Source organism: Struthio camelus, chromosome 1 (genome assembly GCF_040807025.1).
Source record: "Struthio camelus isolate bStrCam1 chromosome 1, bStrCam1.hap1, whole genome shotgun sequence".
NCBI lineage: Eukaryota > Metazoa > Chordata > Aves > Struthioniformes > Struthionidae > Struthio > Struthio camelus.
Genome location: NC_090942.1, coordinates 61,561,004 through 61,581,627, shown reverse-complemented (window position 1 = coordinate 61,581,627; position 20,624 = coordinate 61,561,004). Strand labels below are relative to the sequence as shown.

The 20,624-nt window shown below is 38.0% G+C and overlaps 1 protein-coding gene across 4 annotated transcripts in view; it reads left to right on the top strand.

The window, feature by feature from the left end:
• Window positions 1–20,624, top strand: part of RIC8B (RIC8 guanine nucleotide exchange factor B) — a 40,106-nt gene that overhangs the window by 11,048 nt on the left and 8,434 nt on the right. For 3 of the 4 annotated variants that reach the window (XM_068944027.1, XM_068944038.1, XM_068944043.1), the window contains 7 exons: window positions 6,077–6,685; window positions 9,805–9,899; window positions 14,719–14,872; window positions 15,219–15,314; window positions 17,395–17,539; window positions 17,710–17,854; window positions 20,046–20,165. In XM_068944027.1, the coding sequence (XP_068800128.1) occupies window positions 6,077–6,685; window positions 9,805–9,899; window positions 14,719–14,872; window positions 15,219–15,314; window positions 17,395–17,539; window positions 17,710–17,854; window positions 20,046–20,165 (1,364 nt within the window). Of the gene's footprint in view, window positions 1–6,076; window positions 6,686–9,804; window positions 9,900–14,718; window positions 14,873–15,218; window positions 15,315–17,394; window positions 17,540–17,709; window positions 17,855–20,045; window positions 20,166–20,270; window positions 20,391–20,624 lie in introns of all 4 variants that reach the window. The other variant, XR_011141163.1, reaches the window with a different exon arrangement.

The following is a 20,624-nucleotide window of genomic DNA, read 5'->3' as shown; positions in this document are numbered from 1 at the left end:
AGATAGAGAGGCTTGTGTGTTATGGGAGGCTTCTGAATAACTTGGAGAGCCACAGAAACTTAGTTGGTGTAAAAATTCAGGTCCGGTTTATCACTGATTACTTACTAACATTCCTTTCACCTATGTGAAACTGAGTAGAGCCTACTATGAATCTTCTTGTTTATAGCAAAGGACAAGGCATCAGTAAAACTAAATATAGGAATAGACAGCAATACAAATGGGGTAAACCATAACAGTCCTATATGACCTGCTGAAGAAAAACAGGGAGTTCATGAATACAATTCCACGTGAGCATTGTTTCTGGCACTGTCATACCATTCTAGCCATTGAACAGTTGCAGAAATAGGTTGAATTAAACAAATTTTAAAAATACCCATCTCATGAACTCCCTAGAGAGAATTTAATTAAAAATTGAGGTTTGAAAGATGATGGAAAAACCTGCGTGAGAAAACAAAATGAATTAGGGAGACTTAAGTCAGTGCAGCAGAAGGAAAGCATGACCTGCTGCCACTCCCCTTTTTTTCAGGAGAATGGGAAGCATCATGCACTCTACCACATAATCCTCCATGAGGCTGAAGACATTGTTGCTGCCAGTTCACCCATGCTAAAACAGTAAACAGTCACTCACCATTATGGCTATCGCTTTCCTTTCCTGACCTTTGAAAGAGGGTGCGGAGGACTCATTTGATTTTTGTGGCCAGTTCTTCAAAAAGCTTGACTTTTTTTAAAGTTAAGTCTGACAAGTGTGGCAAGAATTTTTAAGTCGGACGTATTCAGATTATTTCCCAGGGGCTCATATCACTGTTCCATCAAGATGAATATATACGCATGCCTTGAAACAGGCAAAGAAGCAGGCCTTATGTGCATTAATCATAAGGCATACAGTGAAAGGGATAAAGAAACAAGAGTATCTACTGTGTTGTATTCTCTTTATTTCTGTTGTTGATGGACTTTTCTGGCAATTGTGTTAATAGCATGCTCTGTTACTGAGGAAAATGGAAAGTGGGAGCAACATGTATTTCCAAGTCAATTTAGCAGTTCTTCTTTCTTGCCTTACGCTGAATTTGAATGCTGAGAAGCATGCATCTCTAGGTATTTATGGGGCTATGGTGTAACTCAAAAATAAAAGTGCAGAAAACGAGAGATTAGGTTTCTGCTATACTTCCGTAATGTTTTTTGTTGTGCTTTTGTTGTTCACCTTTCAATTGCGACTTCTCTAGCACTGAATCACCTGTATCTAAATTAAGTGCTATATTCAGTAAAGCCATATTTACTTGGTTTTGAATACTTCCGAGATGGAAACTATATTCTCTTATTCCTGCTGTAATCCAAAGGCATGTTTAAGTAAAGAGAATGATTTGCCAAAGGGGAACAAGCAAAGGAAAATCAGCTCACTTTCTCACAAAGGACTCTTTCCACCCCGCCCCAACTCTTTGCGGTTTAAAAGCTACGGCTTATTCAACTGACCCTGAGCTTGGTAGTCTATGAATTGGAAAAAGTGGCTCAGGTATGCTTTATAAACATCTGCTTCAAAGACATAGGGAGCAGGTAGAAAAGGACCTCTTGTGCAGGCACCGCAGGACCAAAGAGCAAGATCACAAAGTGCCCTATTTTTCAGTAGCAGCTAGCATCCCCAACCCGACTGAAGTTGTCAGGAAAGGAAATGGAAGTAAAGAGCTCCTTCCCCCCCCCCCCCCCCCCCCAAAAACCACACAGTAAGTCAGTGGTTGAGCAAGGAAAAAAAACTATGTTTCTTGTGTCTCAGGATATTGCTGCTTTTTTTTTTTTTTAAAGGAGCGTGTTGCTTCTTCGCATCAAGTGTTTGTTTATGCTGTCGGGATAAAGGACCAAAACAGATTAGTATCTTGCTTGTCAAGACAAGATGAAAAATGATTATGTGTTGGCTTTGTATGTGTTCTAACACACAGTAAACATTTTAAAATGATGTAATGTTATTGACACTATAGCATGGACAAAATGAACAATATGTATTGCTCGGTGTCCTAACCTTACTGTTAGCTTGAAAGCTGGGAATTTTTGAGTTTTAGAGAAGTAAATGTCTTTTACAATAAAAAAAAAAATTAAAGAGACTAAAAACTGTCTTGAATCTGCTCAAAATTACATGGAAAACACTTGTTGCTGTACCCAAATAATGAAAATCACAACTCCCTTCTGAATTTTCAAAATATAGAACCCAAACAGAGATATTAAATGCACATAGCTTATGAGCTACCAATGAAACCCTGAAAATGGCAAAATCCTATTAAGTGAATAGGAAAGTACCTCACTGTCAGAATTCTTTCACTTACTTTCATTTCAAACCAAATAGATAGCATCTTTGCCCCCTAGCTTATACCATGCTAATGAAGAGGTAGAAACAAGCTCTGCCTAAGGAAAATGAAAAGCATGATGTTATTTTTGTGGTTCTTCCTTTCCTGTTTATCTCTTTGCTCTACCTCCCCCAACACACATGCACACAATCAAGAAGAAAGCAGAAATGTGGCATATGGTTTTTGTTTTCGGTTGTCCCCAAACTGGCAATTCCTTAATAGGCTGAAGTTTGTTTCCTTGCATCAGCTGTTTTTATAGATAATTCTTGAACCAGAATCAGATGCTCTGACTTTTCCTAAGCTCTCATGGCACTTGAGATCAACCGGCAGTGTTTCACTGTCTTGATTTCAGCACTATTGCAAGTGGCAGCATTTCAACTGAATGCTGGTGCCTCTAAAATTGTTCTTGATGGCTTAGCAGGATTTAACTCCAGAGAACTTTGTAAGACATTTTTATGTGCTTTTCACTAATATGTCTGAGATTTTAAGAATTAACATTTTGCTCTAATGTCTATGAAGCTTAGCAACTTCTAATGGCTTAGTTATTACTATGTTGCCTTTTAAATAGCCTTAACCTTCATAGTGTGCATAAGACAATGTATAATTAAAGCCTTTAAAAATAAACTGTTGCCTTGCTTATGTTATGAAATCTTTTATACCATCAAGACTTCAGGAAGGTGCAGGAAAGAAAGCACCTTACAAATATACAAACACCCTTTTAAGTTGGAAGTGGACTGCTAGGCTTCATAAAATGCTTGTGTTCTATTTATTAGTTATCTTTAGTACAGCTCATCATAGATGAGAATCTTCTGTGGCTGCATTTGACTAAGATTTGACACTGTTAGATGAAAGTTTTTATAATCTTTAATTAAATGGTGAGGATAGTCTTCAAAAGTATGGAAGGAGAGTTGGTTTTCCACCTCCTGTGGCAAGTCAGTGGGAGTTTAGTGCTGTTTGGAGTCTCCCCCACGGTGCTGTTGACGTTTTGCAGTGATGCTTCTGTAGCAGCAGGTAGATGCAACCTGAAAAAACCAGAAAAAGAAAAAAAAAACAAAGTCTGAATTTTGGGGAGATTGGTTTCTTTGTAGTCAAGTGAACGTTCAGGTTTTTGTCTGATTGAGATTACAGACCAGAGTAGCAGTTGTAATGTGTGCGTGGACTCTGCTGTTACCAAAATTAGGAGAAATTTCCCTTAATTTAAATGGATATTGATTGGATCAGGTTAGTTACGAGGCGATCTTCGGTCTTTAAAGCCTCTGAAGAAACCTTCAGTGATTTTACAAAAGCACTCTTAATGAAAGGTCAGATATGTTTTTATTTTGCATTTGTTACTGGTAAAGCACTCTCTCTGGTCCTGTGTCTCCTTGAAATGCTCGTTCAAAATTTTGGTTTGGGCGGAGTTGGTACCTTGACTTCTTGCGTTGTTAATATAGTGCTGTTGCACAGTTTTTGCAGAGTGTGAGCACAGTTGGGGAGCCAGCTACTGAAGTTGGATAAATTATCATGGACTGCCTTAAAGTACCTGTTATCAATAAGGAAGACTGTAACTTGTAAGTCTAACAGAAATCTGCTTGAACAGGATAAAGTGACTTCCCATCTGTAGTCCTCTGAATTGTCCATTCAGTTCTGTTATTTATGAAAATCAAGCAGACCTCACAGCTGTTGCTTCAGTTTGCAAAGTTAATTGTATACACACATATATATGTATATTTTAAAAATATAAATAAAGTTCTTGTCAGAAGTCTGGGCTGTGGCCGTGTAATTTGACTGTGAAGCTAGACTGGCAGTTTCTTGTTTCCTAGTGCTTTTAAAAAGACTTAAGATGTCACCTCAGAAACATTTAGTGCAAGTCTAAAACATTGTGCTAAAGTCAGGCTCGCGTACCTCTGTGGGAGTAGAGCTAGGTTAACGTTGAAGAACTGTGAATGTTCCATACTTAAGTATAATTCACATGGTAAATACTTAAGTGCAAGCTCAGTTGGCCCAATGTTTTTTGCTTTATATACTGTAGCAATATCTATAAGGGAATATGCTAATCGCTGTTTGTCATATCCTTCATGTGATGGGAGCGAGCTCCACATCTTACTTGTTTTCCAACTCACACTGGCTTCATCTAGCCAGAGCCTTGGAGAGGTAGTCACGGTCTTGTTTGGGTAGTGCTTGTGGGTGGGCTTCACCCTACCACAAGCGTACTAGAAATTGTGTTGCGAGTACTTACTGTCTGACCTGTTTACAGGTTGTCTTTTAAACAATTCTAAAACTTGCATTTTTTTTCCCCGTAGGCAGGAGTGTCTGTTCCAGATTTGCTTTAGACATACCTATTTTTTAAATTTTGGTTTTAGTTGTAAGTAACGCAGTGTGCTTGGGTGTCCCAAGTGGAACTTTCATTTTGAGCTTTGGGTCAGGATGATGGGGTGCTGTCCTCTCTGGCTTTCTTTTTTAGTGGTGAAAAATGCAATTCCACAGGCTATTCCCTAACAGCTATGTTTTGTACTATACTATTATTCCTTTCGTTTTTTTTAAAAAAATCATTTTCTTATTAATGTATACTGCCTGAGACCATGATATAAATTTCAGGTCCTAAGCTGACTTCTGCTCCAGGGCTATACAAATCAGCTGCTACTGTTTCCTTGGTGACTTATTCAGGTCAATGGTCAAGATATAAAGGTTGTGGGGTGGAAAGGGGAGTAACTCTATCCTGTGAGGTACAATAAAGTTTTTGTTCCCGCTTACCTGGGAAATTCTCCATAAATATAGTCGTGGCTCTGGTACCTGTGAGTAATATTGTCCTGAGATTATGGCAATAAAAGCCCTATGGAACCCTGATGCGTCAAGCAACTTCTTCTGTCCTTTCTTTTCTCCTTCCTAACCGATCATCTGATTGTTTCTGTCTTATAAAAGGTAGTTCAAGTGAATAGTGCTGTTTCTAGCATGTAGTTCAGATGTTATTGTTCTGACCTGTAGATTCGTAGAGTGTTATATTTCTCATGCTATGTTTATGAGATTAATGTTTTACATAAACAGCCACATCATTATAAAGAACTAATGAAGAATTTCCACTTCAAGAGCGTGCTGTGTTTGGCAAGGCAGCAGTTTTACTGGTTTGGTGGAACTGCTATAGGCTAAGCCTTGCAATAAGACTGTATTATGTTTCTGACTTCTGCCAGACTTTCTGTCTCAATCAGAGATCTTGCTTCCGAGAATCATACTTAAGATGGGAGAAGTCTGTATATTAGGTTGAAGTAGCAACACAGCTGATAGCTGCTATTTAATGTGGAACACTAATACTTGTACACTGGGAGGTTGTTGGTTTGATTTCATTTCTGACAGTTTCTTGACTGAAACAACCTCTGCTTATAATTTTGTAGGTAAATGTGGCTGTTCTATTTATATGTTTTAAAACCTTTCAATTCTCTCTAGCCCTGCTACTCTCACTACTCAAGTTCTTAGCTCTGATAGTGAGAAAACTTGGTAACAGGCAGCAGTTGGTAGGATATGTACTGCCATTTTGGCTTATTGCTTTTGCCAGTAATGATATATTTGTACTATACCCATAAGGAAAAGGCTTTTGATGGTCTTTGGAGTTCTCTTGTTTATGTTTTTGAAAAGCTAATATAGAAAACCTAGTTTCTCAAGCAAGTTATCTCAGAATTCATTAGCTATGTGGAAGCTCAGCAAGAGTAGCTTCCTGTTGACACCAACATTTTCATTAAACGGTTTCTGTTTTTTTGTTTCTGTTTGCATAGAAACTGTGTGAGGAAATACTAAGCATCCTTGAAAAAGACACAAAAATTTCATGTCAAGTTGCCTGCCTGGAGGCCCTGCGGATTCTCTCCAGAGACAAGAAGGTTTTAATGCCTGTAACCACGAAGAAGAACATGCAGATCCTTATGAGGCTAGCAAAGCTGGACACTATGGAAGATTCTTTGGAAAGGGTGTCTGAATATCCTGTTATAGTAGAAGCTTTAAAATGCCTCTGTAACATAATTTTTAATAGTGCCGTTGCACAGAAGCTCAGTTTGGAACTGAATCTTGCAGCTATGCTCTGCAATCTTCTGAAAAAATGCAAGGACCAGCAGTTTGCTGATGACATTAAATGCTTTGATTTGCGTCTTCTCTTCCTCTTGTCACTTCTGCACACAGATATTAGATCACAGTTGCGTCAGGAACTACAAGGGGTGCAAGTCTTGATGCAGGCTTTGGAAACCTCCCTGAGTGTAAGATGGACAGAAGAATATAAAGCAGCTGAAGACCATGACAGGCCTCCTTTATCTTTGCAAGAGACAGATTGCGCCATTGAGGCACTAAAGGCTCTTTTTAATGTAACGCTTGACAGTTGGAATGTCCACAGCGAGGTAAGGTTTAGCTGCAGTGTTTTCTAGATTGGATTTGTTTAGTCTGCAAGGCTCATAACCACCGTGTAGATACACGAGGGGCAGCGGTTGTCCAAGACCTAGAGCACAGGGCGAGGATTTTAATCCTTGATTTTTTTTATTTTTTTTTAATTACAGTAATTTTGACAGAGGATAGATTGGGATTTTCAGAACAGCAGCTAAGGTAGTCTTGAAATTTTGTAACATCGTAGTCGGTTTCTCTCTCTGTAAGATCTGTCTGAAAATATTTATCTCTGAATTCTAGCTATGTGTGGATGATTTTGCGCTTTCAAGAGGTGCTGAGTCTTTAATGTTCGTTACTTTGAATGCCAAAATAAGTTTTTATCCTGTTACTGGTTAGTGGGAAAAAAAATTTAATGGCAGAGTAGTTTGGATGGTATAATACAAGTTAGAACCGTACACTTTGAAATAAATAATGAAAAATATAGCAGAATATGTCTAAGACTATTTCCTGAGAGTCTGAGACTTCCAAAAGAAAATAAATGCTATTAGCTAATAATTAGCTGGCTAGGAAAAACTTGTTAATATATGTATCTCAGATGACTACATCTCTGAAGATTGTTGACTGTCACAATAGGATAACAATTAGAGCTGAGAAGTCTCCCATGCTTCCTTCAGCTTTGCTGGGCATGATTATAAGCACATCACCTCTCCTCTTTAATAATAAACAACTCTAGATGAAGAAATAAAGGGGGTATTATTTTTAATGTCTTTTTTTCCCGTCCTCTCAGCCCCAGGTTTGGGTTTGAACTTGATCTTTTAAGATGACATCAGGTACAACCACCAAATATGCTTTCATTGTTATCTGTTATAAATAAGATTTATTCTTTTTTTTTTTCCATTACATCAGATCTGGTTTTCCCCCCATAGACAAATGTGCTTACTATGTGGTGCATCCCTAAAAATTTATAAGCAGAAACAATATTGAAACCCTCCCTCCCCCCCCCTTTTTTTTTTGAATAACCTAAGTCTCCAATACAGTAGTAAAATTAGAGCACTAGCATCTTCTTAGCGCGCATAACATTGTCTCTCAAAATGTTGTTACCTTTTCACTGGGCACTGTAATCGTCATCCAGTGTATAAAACTATGCAGAAGTTTACAGTAGTTAAAATGGACAAATAACTGTCTATGGTATGATATCAAGTATGATATAATGCATAAAGTGAGCTTCAGTAAGGGACGTGAAACTTGAAGAGTTTAAAACTCATTCTTTGCTAAAATGTCCCAAGAGCACTCATTTATAAGAAGTCAAATACCCAAAGTTAAGAGTAAGGTAGTATGGGGGAAATCAGAATAGCCAATATTTGAAATTTCAAGAAAATGCAAAGAAATGGAGTGGCTTTTCTCTTGCTTATATTTCTGGCCTGGACCTTTATTAAAAATAACTTTTAACTTTCCCAGAGGAAGAAAATGTTCTTTGTATAGGCAAATGATTGCATTTGAGATAAGACAAATGACCCAAACTCAAATGTATAATACATCTATGGATGTCTGCCATTTAAGAGTTTTATAAGAAGTATCTGCGATACTTCTGTGTGAAGGAAATAAATTCAGGTATTAGGCTGGAAAATGAAGCTATGTTACATGCTCATCTCTTGAAAAGTACTCTCTTAGAATCTGAGTCTTGAGCTTGTTACAGTCTTTTGATCTCTCAAGATTCCTAGTGTTTTGTAAATTCAATTTACTTCAGAGAGAAGGGTGGGATACGGCATGCAGTTGTTGGGGAATTTACCTAATGAGACTTCATTTGGCAGTTCCCTCTGGAATAGGGGGGATTTTGTCCCACAGAACTTTTCCTACCCAAAGAACCCGAACAGGTGGTAATCAGAGAAATTTCCCTTGGGTCTGAGGAAATTCTGATGTTAGTAACCTTTATTTATTTCCTTTCTTTAAGTTAGATGAGGGTTTAAGATGTCCTGAGGGTGGAGAAGCTTATTTTCTGTTTCGAGATAAAGCTTTTATAGAAGTAAAGCTTTTACTAGAAGTTCCTAAAGGCAAAAAAGCATTAAATTAAAGAACTCTTTATTAGTTGCAAACCATTAAGGAGATGTTTGGTGATGTTCTGCTTATGAAATATCCCTGTGGAAATATTAATGATCTGCAAGAAGAGTCAACAGCATGTTAATGAAGTGTGCTGAAGGTACAGAATTTGAAGAGATTACAAACTTTAAATAGGATGGAAAATGAGACCCAGAGAGGTTAGGCATGTGGGTAGAAAACTGAGTGAGAGTCATCCTGTGGGGAAGAGAATAATTTGAAACACCAATATTTAATGACTAGAGATGATTTCAAAGTAGCAAAGCCAGAAAAGCTGCAGGTGGTACAGTTGGCGGATTTGGACATTGATGTTACAGCGATGTGTTAGGTACTTTGTGCTAGGACAAATGCACAAGAACATGTGATGGATGCCAAGAAGAGCTAATAAAAAAGGAACAGGACAATGCTATGCATAGTTAAATGATTGCAGTTATTGGCATACTTTGTGTGGCTGCTGTTTGATGGGGGATTGGGAGGAAGAATTGCTTGGAAGATGCAAAAGTAGGGCAAACAAAGTTGGTGAGAATAGAGAAGCTTATAAGTAAATGGAGGAAAAAAGGTCAAGGGAAAAGAAGCAAGTGAATTAGAAAAGGAAACATCAGGTGAGAGAAATGAGACTACTGGCAGCAGAAGGACTAGATGGGAATGAGATGAGAAAATGAAGAACATATGGAGTCTAAACTGATGGAGAGAGGGTTGCATGTAAATTCGGGAAGGAAGATAGTAGTGGTATAATTAAGAGTAGAGGTATGGAGTTAAGCAAATGGTTGTAACTAGCCTGAATATCCCAGTGGGTTTCCTGATAGCGGAAGCTCATTTGATGCAAAAGAAATCCCCACGGATGTTAAAAGGCTGTCATAGCAAAAGCTACATTGCACTAAGCATTCAGTGAACTCTAAGGTACAGTCCTTTTATTGATAGGGATGGATGTTATGATCTAATAGGTATTTTCCATCTTTAATTTTTATTATTCTAGTGACCTGAAACCCTCACTTGCAATCTTCAAAATGAAAAAATATCTTCATAATTTATATTTATATAGAATGAATCTCATCAATTTCGTTACATGGCTGCCATCCTCCGCCACTGCTTATTAACCAGCGGCCCTACTGAAGACAAAACTGAAGAATTGCACAGGTTGGTAGAATTGCAGAACCAATCTATTTTGAAAGGTTATTTTTAAAAAAATACTTTGCCTGATATCTAAAGAGGAAATCAGAGAAACAATGAAAACTGTAATTCTTAAACTTGTTTAAAATCTTATGAATCTTTTTAATGGAAGCTCTTTGCCTGAAATGCTGTTTCAACGTGTCCACTATTCCAAAGAGGAAGTGGCTGGTAAGGTTGCCATTTGTAATCAACAGTACTGAAGTTGACCTTGCTGACATGTTTCTCGAGTAATTAAGGATGTAATTATTTATGGAAGTTCCAGGAGTAGCGCGAACTAAGGTGGAATGCAACTGTTGTTGCTTTGTGTAGATGTTGATGGAAAAGCTACATCCAGAGATGTAGCTTTTGTGTAGATGTAGCTGTTTGAGATTTTGGTATGCAATTTCTGCAGTTCTGATGCATTGGAGGTGGAAGTAACAGGTTGATATTTTATTTCCAGCAGTTCTAGGCTGCTTTATTCGAATTACAAAAATCAATTTCCTGGTCCTTTGGTTTGGTTTTGTTTTTTAAAGGCCCCCAAAGGTGAGCCAATTATCTTGGAGTTTAGTTTATTAGATATGTTGTCTTTTTGCCCCCCAGTCCTGCACCCCACTGTTTGAATTATTGGTTGTAAATATAAAATGACCAAAATTGAGAGGTTTTTTGTGAGGTGGTAGTTTTCCCCTGTTCAAAATTACTAGCTTTCTCTGATGTTATTTTTATCTTTCTAAATAGGTCAGCTGCCCAAAAGCCCAACAGTACAGTAGCTTCAAACGCTATCCCGTGTTATCTCTTGGTAATGAAAATCAGCGTTGCCGTTTTCTTTGACGAAACATCCGTATATGTAAGCGCAAGATCTTTTAAAGGTCTTATTCTGAGCTGGAAGAAGGATATAGCTTTTCACACTCAGCAGTCTTGAAATTTTCAGTGAACTTGATTAAAATCTTGGAAGGCTCTCAGAGATCAACTGTCTTAGTAGTTGAGCGCTCAAATCCTACCTCAGAGCTCTTCTCAGTTGGTGCAGACCAGTTTGGAATAATTTAGGATATCATTGCAGTAGCTGCTCCGAGTAAAGTTTGTGTGTCCGAAAAGGCAGTCTCTGTTTTCTGTTTGCTGCTGCTGCTTATGGTGGGTGTCTCTCACCTTTCCTTAAGGGAGTGTTTGGTGGGATTAATTTCCCCACCACTGGGAGTACTGAACAGATTTGGACAAGTCCCGTAGCTACAAGAAGATAAAGATAGGCCTTTTGCCTTTAAGCTTGTGCATAGTCCGCAAGACTCTGTCTGATACTGTGGTGAGTTGCTATACAGCTGGTGCTCGTCTGATGAACAGGTGCTCTACTTCCTTGTCCAGGATGAGACCAGGATACGAGACTACTCTAATCACCTTGTAAAATAGATCATGCCTCAAAATTCATCGTGAGCTATTCTAAAGGATGTATTGTTATGTTAATACTTCTGGTTCTAGCTTTTGCAGACACTTACAGATCAGGACCAAAAAGGGCTTTGTAGCTAGAAGTAGGCAGCTAGGGAGCAAATGTAATGTTGGTGTGATTTCTGTCCTTGCTTTTGTCAGTCAGAAGAAATATATTGCGTAGATTTGCTGTCCACGTGGACCACCTGTCCTTCCAGAGGCACCAGATCAAGGCAAGGATTCTCCCTAATGTTGGAGAAAGGGAGATACAAGCAGAAGGAAGATGGGGCTGGGTATCGCTGCCTTGAGTCCTTTCAGTTGTCTCCTCTGCTCCATCAAGCTCAGTACAGAGCTGCATCAATCTTTCTCTTACTCTGGGAAAGCCGCTTACTCTGTTAGCTGCTCTAGTTAGTTTCTTTAGCTCAAGTTGGTAGAAGAAAGAATACAAGTGTAGCTCTGCTGCGTGTAATATTTTATTTTGATTTATGACATATACAGGTTTTTTAACCTGTTAGATCACTGCCCAGGCTTTCGTTTTTTGCGATTCAAGTACTTCAGCTTGTCTGCAAAACCTGAATTTTGTCTTTGCATGCTACGCATGTAATGTCACACGGTCAATTAAACGATGGCATGCTGTCTTCCACAGAAACCCTGTCTGATTCCATATGTGGAATAGATGTTTAAAAAAAAAAAAAAAAAAAGCTGAATAATTTAATATACTTTTCCACCAGTAATATTCACCAGAACACAAGGCAGTTCTGGAATAGAAAAGTTGTGGTCAAGAGTAATGCCCCTTACAATCCTCAGAGGACCCGGATAGCTCACTTGAGTCTCCTGATGTAGTCAGTCAGCCACATATTTCGTTCCAGATCAGAATTTCAGTAATAAATGAGTAAACTTATGTTAGCAGTCCATAGCTAGCATAGCTATAAAATGAGGCTGTATCATCAGTTGGACTGTTAAGTATGCTAAACTCTGAACCGTTATTGCTAGAGATGAGGTGCGAGTCAGAGAGAGCAGAGCGCAGCTTCTCAGTGTGCATTCCACCTGGAGTCCATCAGTAAGGCATTTATTAAAATAAAATAAAAAAATAGAATAAAAAATAAACAGACTTGAGTGCAGAATAAACTTTAAAAAGCATCAGGGTGGCATAAGTATATTTTTTTTACTGTTGCTGATCACTTACACTTCTGTAAGTTTGTAAATCTGTGGAATTTGGATGCTTAAATGAAGGGTTTGGATAGCCTGTTAAAGAGCCTTTTGGATGGAATGCTTGGGCTCTGAGTGTTTAAGCTGAGCATTTATTTTATATGAGCATCAGGCCTGAATTGTGATGCGTTGATTGCCAACTTGGCTTTTCTTTCTAACCAACAAGTAGAAGCTACCCAAGGAAACTATCTTAACTAATTTAGTACCTATATTGTTGTCATAATTGTGGTTCTGTCATGTCATTACGTAATGTTTGAACATGAACAGCTTAAAGCACCACGTATTAGAGCGAGTGCCATTTTTGCCCACTAACAAGGTTTTAATCAAGGCATTCAGCAGCTCTAAATAGTCTTTTGCTCCCGAATTTGCATATCAGGAGGGGGCTGGGAGCATGAGTGGGTGGATGTCATGTCCCAGTGATTAATGATCTCTAGGAAGCCGAAAAGAGGAGAGTAATATACGCAGTATTTCTACCCCCTGGAGTAGGAATGCAAACACTATTGTGCAGATCTGTGCATAGTCACTGACTTCCTGGTAGCTGGAGAATTTCATACACTCCTCTACCACAAATAAAACTGTCAGTGAAGTGACAAAGATCAGAAAGCCGGGCTTCATTTATTGAAAAGAATAGCTCAGACACAGTGATCCAGAAAATTAATTTTGTAGGTGTTTGGGAACTCGGTTGTTTAATAAGAAACTGGTAAAAAGAGAACTTTTGATGAAAGGCCTGAAGCCACCAAATATTTGTTGAATTTCAGTCAGTCGTCTTCCTTGCTATTCCTAAATTACTGGAGAGTGGAGAACTTGTTTGATATAAAATATATCTTAAATGGGAATTAGAAATAAAACAAAGAAAGCAACCCTTCCAAAAAGTATAAGCTGTCTGAATTTTACTTGCTAAAAGAGCAAATGATGGCGTTATGTGGAACAGTCACCCAGTCTGATCATACTAAAACAGCACGCTTGTTAGAAATCCTCTGTTACATTTCAATGTCTCAATTTGTTTTCAGTTGCACTAAATCTTTGTTAGAACTGTATTAAGGAACATAAAAACCAAGGGCTGCTTCAAAGTAATTATTTAAAGCGTTAAGTGAAATTGTCTGAGAAGTTGCCTCTGTTTTTGGAACACTTTGCCAATCCTTGAAACATCAGTGCTCGTGGTTTTGTTGCTAGCTCTGGGGTCTGCATATGTACGCCTACATAGTTCTGTATTATTTCTAAATACATCCATTTATAATTGTAGTTGGTCATCAGCAAGTAATAAGGACAGAAGTCTAATCTCTCCGGCATCTGTGTAACTTAGCATCATGCTCGGGAAGAGTACAAACGCAAGCCAGTAATGAGAACAGGATAGATAGCAAAGGCAAAGGATCTGTAACGTACAAGAGAACTTTGCAAAGTAAGTTCAAAGTTTAAAGAGAAAGGAGGGACCCTATGGTCTAATGTAAATCACTTGATGGATATTTTGAGAAGCACTCCTCTTTCGTGCTGAGCAGAACCTTGAACTCCTGTGTTCTGCTACATGTTAGTAGGGCTGTGTATGAAATAAATTACTGCTTGATGTTAGAGTATTGCAGCCTGGTAGTGAGTGCTTTGTGGAACGCAGTTACTGAAAGGTAGAGCTTGGTAAATAAAACCTGGATCTTTTTTATTTATTAGATGCCTTCAGTATTTCCTTTACATTGTACGTTAGGCAAGAGTGCAAGTGTTTCCGGGGACGTTTCCATACTCCGTTGTTTTGATGAGGAGGAAATATTTTCCACAGTGTATTTTGTCGTGGTGATTGTAGTAATATGGATGCCTTGTAAAATGTTTAAGTTTCAAGGAGGGAAAAACTGTGGCCGCTGCAAACCAATGTGAGAGTTCCCCCTGCTGTCCTGCAAGATCAGCTGCTGTAACACGCTGCGCCCTTATCTATGGGATAGGATGCTGCAGGGGCTGGAAGTAACAGTGCGCTGCTGCAGTACAGAGCTTTTGGAGCTTTTGTCTCTTTTTTCCTTGCTCGTTCTAAGAATCTGCACCCAGGTGACAATGCACGTCACCATCTTTAAAACTTGGAGAATAGAAAATAAAACATGGTTTAAGTTGCTGGGCCTCTTTTTAATTGCAGTTGTACAAACACTTTATTTATTGTTTTTAATTCTGTATTACAAATGAATAATGAAATTTTTCAAATATGTTTCAGCAATGCAATCAACCTTTTAAGCAATGTTCCAGTTTCTTGCTTGGATGTTCTTATTAGTCCATCATGCCAAGAAGAGACAGACATAAAATACAATGGTATGAATATGGGAGCAATTCAAATATTGCTGGATTTTATGGAGAAGAGAATAGACAAGGTATGGGCTATGAAGATGCTTGACAAAAGGGGCCTTTTTTCATTAGAACAGAAAGTGCATGTGCTATGTTAAATTATTTATAAACCCTTCAGACAATATTCAGTAGAAGTTTGGATGTCCTTGCTTATTTCTATATTGTGAAACACTTTCAAAATGGGGAACAAGTGGTTACCTATAAAAGTCTGAAATACTACTTGCTTGCCTGTAAGACAGTGAACATTTGGCCCTTCATCAGTATAGTGTTCATGTTTTGGCTGTCACGTAAGATTTTGTTGAAGGGCCCATAGGATTTGAAATAGGAAATTTGCTCTTAAGAATATTTTACTTATATTTGTTTTGATTTTAGGGAAGCAGCTACAGAGAAGGTTTGACTCCAGTTCTCAGTTTATTAACTGAGTGTTGTCGAACTCACAGGAATATCAGAAAGTTTATCAAAGCTCAGGTAGGTAAAATACTTGTGAAAATCTGATTGTGAACCTAATAACAAAATTTGAGGCTTGCACCTCAGTGAAAGACACTGATACTGTCAAACTATGAATGGTTTCATATTACCCACAAAATTCTTTTCAATTTTTTTTTTGTTTGGTCTATAAAAATGATTTTTTTTCAGAGTCATGTAAATGTATAGATATTATGGACTAACTTCCACAGTACGTTTTGTAGATCTGTTAAATAGTAATATAGGGGTATAATAAAGCGGGTTTATATGGTCACTGTGGATCATGCAATGAGTGGCAAAGAGCCCCGTGAGCCGTGCCTCCCTACATTGAGCATATCAAAAAATCTCCAGTGCATTTAATGGAACAGCAAAGCTGTATGATAGCCAGTGAGACCATTGGTGATTTGGTGGCTTCTGCTTGACCATCAGCAGACATGAAAAATATTCTGCATATATGTTCCTCCTCTGTCATCTATACCAGAAAAAAAAAAAACCTGTTGTTGGTGCTTGTTCTTTTATTTACAACAGTTCTTTCTCAAGGAGACTATTCTGATTTATTAAAAAAAAAAATCAAGTTGCAGGGCTAAACATTCAGAAGTTACAAAATGAAGTTGTTTGCATGGTTTTTAACTGTATATTGGTGTCTAGACATCAGGATTCAACTGCATGTAGTCTCTACCACTGCCTTATATAGTGCACAGAATGGATGGATGCTGTGGCTAACTGCATGACTGGAAGGTTTGATATTTTGAGTTATCCTCATTGTTAAATTTCAGCCTCAGGCTTTATTTATTGTGCACTATTCAAATTCTGAAGACAAAATGATTAATTTCTTCATGGGCTGTCCTATGGCACTCATCACTATATTAGCATTAGAGTATTCCAAAAACATTAATTCATTTTTACAGCACTCTGTGAAATCGCAGTTGTGGTACTATCTCTGTTGGGGAAAGTAACCAGAGACAAAGTATAAGGTGTTTGCTATTTTTTTTGAATACTTAGCCTGAAAAACCCAGGGCCTGATTTTTCAAAATAGTCAATACATGGCATTCGTTTAAAGATCAGTTCCTACTGAGTCCAATTTCAGTAGTAGTCGTGCAGTAATTTTACATGGAAGATGAGGTTTTACATTAAGTACCTAGAAGACAAGGGACCTGCAGTTTTTATTGCGAGTCAGTGGAAAGCTTGGTTTTATTCTCTGGTAAAACACTGAAGAGCCATACTACTTGCAGGAATCTTCAAGATCATTAAATATCTCACGTTACAGCCCAGGTTGCTTTGTCTGCAGATCATACCGTCCTGTGCATGTGAAAAAAAAAAAAATTTATCTAGGTTTTGAGTCAGAATGCATATGCACAAGGAAGCTGAACTTACGTTGCAAAAACAGCCATGTTTTAGGCACCTCGGAGTTTTCTTGAGTGTTTGAGTTAACAATATTAATTATATTTAATGAGACAATGCTATATAAATAGTGCATTTGAGGGCGTTCAACTGTTTTATCCAAAATCTTTTTGAAACTTAACTTCAACTTTTGAAGGAATGTTTTCCGGTAGAAAGACACCTTTCTTCTACACGCATTGTCAATTTTTGAAATTTATGGCAATAGAACTTGCAACGTAACTTTTGTTTTCCTGCTTTTTGACCAAGTATATTCAGTGTTCTGTAAAAATTACCCATTAAGTTAATGCAGTAAGTTTCCTTTAGCTATTTATTTTTAATGTTTTTGCCAGAATCTGAGCAAAAGGCAAGTGGTTGTTTGTATAAGGTTACTGTTGCCTGTTAACCTGCTGTTTTGGGACACCTATTTGTGCTTTTAAAAAAAACCCTGACAACTATTAGGAGTTTAAATGTACATCTGGGACTGAGTACTCTTTTTACCAAGGATGGCAGACCAAAAGACCTAACTACGTTATGAAGCAAGTCATTGCTAGTACACGTAAGCACAGCTGGGTTGATTTTGTTCCCTTTCTTGAAGGGGCAGCGGTTACAGTACTTTCCTGTTCTGCTGACTGTTAGTTTCTGCAAGGATTTGATAAGTACTTCCATGCGTTGCATCCTTCTTTCCACTTTTTGATGCTTCTAGGTATTGCCTCCACTGAGAGATGTATCAAATCGTCCAGAAGTTGGCACAACAGTGAGGAACAAGCTTGTGCGCCTTATGACGCATGTTGACCTTGGAGTAAAGCAAATTGCAGCAGAATTTCTTTTTGTTCTTTGTAAAGAGAGAGGTATAAGTGATTTTTCTTTCCCTTGTATGTAGCATCTTGCTGCAGTTAGTATATTAACTGCTCACTGTATCACTACATTCTCTTAACACTATGCCTATGTTGCCATATAATATTGTTTTGTAGCTTAACTAAATTCTAGCTGAATGCATTTTCTGTATCATTCTTTGCAGTTGACACCTTGTTAAAATATACAGGCTATGGTAATGCTGCAGGATTGCTGGCAGCAAGGGGCCTGTTAGCAGGAGGAAGAGGAGATCATTGGTACTCAGATGATGAAGACACAGATACTGAAGAGTACAAATCTGCAAAGCCCAAGTACTGTTTTTAATTCTGCATGTCCCACTGCTGTTTTAGAGTTCTGATGCAGCTTTTTTGTTTTACCTTTTTCAAAGATGCCAGTTTTAGAATTATGTGTGCTTATAGGAACTTCTGTCTCCCGCTGATCTCATAGTATAGTTACTGAGGAGCCAGCCTCTAAGTATATTAATATACTTAGATGGCTTCTCCCAAAAATCCACTAAAGTAATGATTTAACTCCAGTAGGGGGAACGACATAAAGATGAAATGCTTATCACAGGGAAGCAGGGAACCAAAATGCAGAATGTTTGTGGATGGCCTAGGAGCAGCCTAAAGATATTAGAGATTCCGAGTATATGTATATTATCTATTGAAATGATACTGAAAAAGGAATTGTGCAAAGCTGGAATTGTTGAATGAGAATAAAGAAGGCTGTCAGAGATGATAATGTAAAGCAATAACAAAGCAGACCAAAGAGTTTTTGAAGAACAGCTTGCTAGAGACGTAAAGACTAAAGAGAACCTTTGTCAAAGGTTCGGCAAAAGCCGGAAGCCTGCAGTGTGTATATGGTCATTAGATAGTTGAGAGATAAGTAGGGCAGAGGAAGGAGGCAAGTCCATAGCAAAAAAGCTACAGTAATTCTTTGCATCTGTTTGACTGTAGGGGAGTTGAGGGAATTCTCAGGCAGGCAGCACCTTTTCTTTACAGACTGAGAGTCTGGAAAACTATCTAAAATTCAAGTGTGAAAAGAGACTTGAGAGCAAATTTAGAAAAAATTGATAGTAACAAAGCTACTAGAATGGCATTTGTTCCAGATTTTCAAGGAACTCGTATGAAGCTGCCGAACTACTATCTATTGTTCATGGGATATCTCTCTGTAACACAGATGGCAATCTGTAAAGGTGGCAAATGTGACTGAAGTTTTTCAGGGGGCCTTTGTAAGAAGAATCAAAGCAGTGGGTCTGGCTTCAGTCAGTCAACTGGCCTGGTTCTCAAATTTTGCTAAAGAATTGACTAAGTCACATGGATAAATAAGGGAAGAGCAAAATAACTTCTGTCATGCCTCAGAAATCTATTGCCTTCCTTTGAAGGATTCAGCAATCCTATAGAAGCTGTCTCCTTTAATTTGTATTACCTGGAATTGGAGCTTTCGGTCTGAGTTACGTTGGATCTGTGATTGGACACCATTTTAAGTTCTGAGATTGCTGATAGCAGGCGCCTGAAGTGTGGTGTTATTTTTCTGGCTTTACTTTGTTTTCCTGGAAGAAATACACTAGTATGAGTAGGTATAGGATGGGGGGAGGTTTAAGGCTTACAGAAGGATTCTTGTTAAGGAACGTGAATGGATGACAGGATTAAATCTACAGAAAGTTACAGGAACAATATTACTTCTCTGTTAAGAAGAGAAGAATTAAAAGGCAGGTTTCTCTTTTTCTCTGCTCTTCGGATAATTTTTTTCATGCTGTGTTGTCTTTGCACTTCTTTCATATAATATCTAGTTATGTGCATATAAATAAAAACTATAACATCTATTTAGTTAAAAGGTGACACTTAAATGGAACATCCCAGATAAATGTCAATCACTTCATGAGTCTGATTTTTCTCTACTGCTAACTTTAAATGTTTGATTGCGCTATTTAAAAAGATAGTTTGTGCTGAAAGTGTTTAAAATGGCCTCTCTGCTTTTATTCCCTACCATTTTTTGTGTGAAATTGACTTGTTTTAACAGTTAAAAGAACTGGCACTGTAAATTTGCAATGCAACCTTAGTCTGGTTTGAGCAAAAACGATCCTGAGAGAGAATAAGTTACTTCAGCATTTCTTCAAAAATAAGAAAGTCTTACTGAAAGTGATCCGTATGTTTAAAATTAAGCCTGTAGAAAATTAGTTGCAAGCACATATTTGTCATTCTGTTCTCCATCTATCTTTACATCATCATTCCCCCACTTCCAAGCTATTCGTGTATAACATAGCAAGTATTAGTGGAACATGCGTTTCTAAGTAGTTGACAAGAAGTTAGTGCAGTGAATCACAGGAATAGACTACAAAGTAAATATAAACAGTATGAAGGCTATTTACGGTAAAACCTTCACGTGCAGTTCTGGTAGTATTAGTTTTAGTGGTTTCTGTCTGCATCCTATCTTCTCAGATAGGCAGTACACATGTATATTTATCTAAGAATATGAACGATAGTGTTTTCCCGCCTACAGCATTAACCTTATCACTGGTCACTTAGAAGAACCGATGCCTAATCCTATGGATGAAATGACAGAAGAACAAAAGGAATATGAAGCTATGAAACTTGTCAACATGTTTGATAAACTTTCCAGGTATTGTATTATAGCTGCTCTTGAGGGAGGCAGCTCAGATCCTGAGTGTCTGTTCTTTGCTAACATCTACTCTCAAAAATAATGTTATAATCAACTTCTTTGCAGGGTTAGGGCTACTTTCGCTGCAGAGAAAAACGTTTAGCGCTTCAAAGGAAAGAGTGGCATTTAACAGGACTTCACAGAAAATGACTTTTGGAGAGGATTGGACAGCCTAAAAATGAGGAGGTAGCCTCCTAAGTGGATAGGCTGTGACTGTTAGTAACAAGATTTTCTCCTTTTAAAGTAGTGGACAAAGTTCAAGCCCAAGGCGAGCGTACTCATTTCCCCCAAGTCAGTGAGCAGTCATCTGATGGTAACAACTTATGTCTGTTGCTTATCTGAAGAACAGGTATAGGATGAAAATAGCTGTCAACAGAAACAGTAAGTTATATATTAGAGCAATTAAAAAGGAATTTCAAG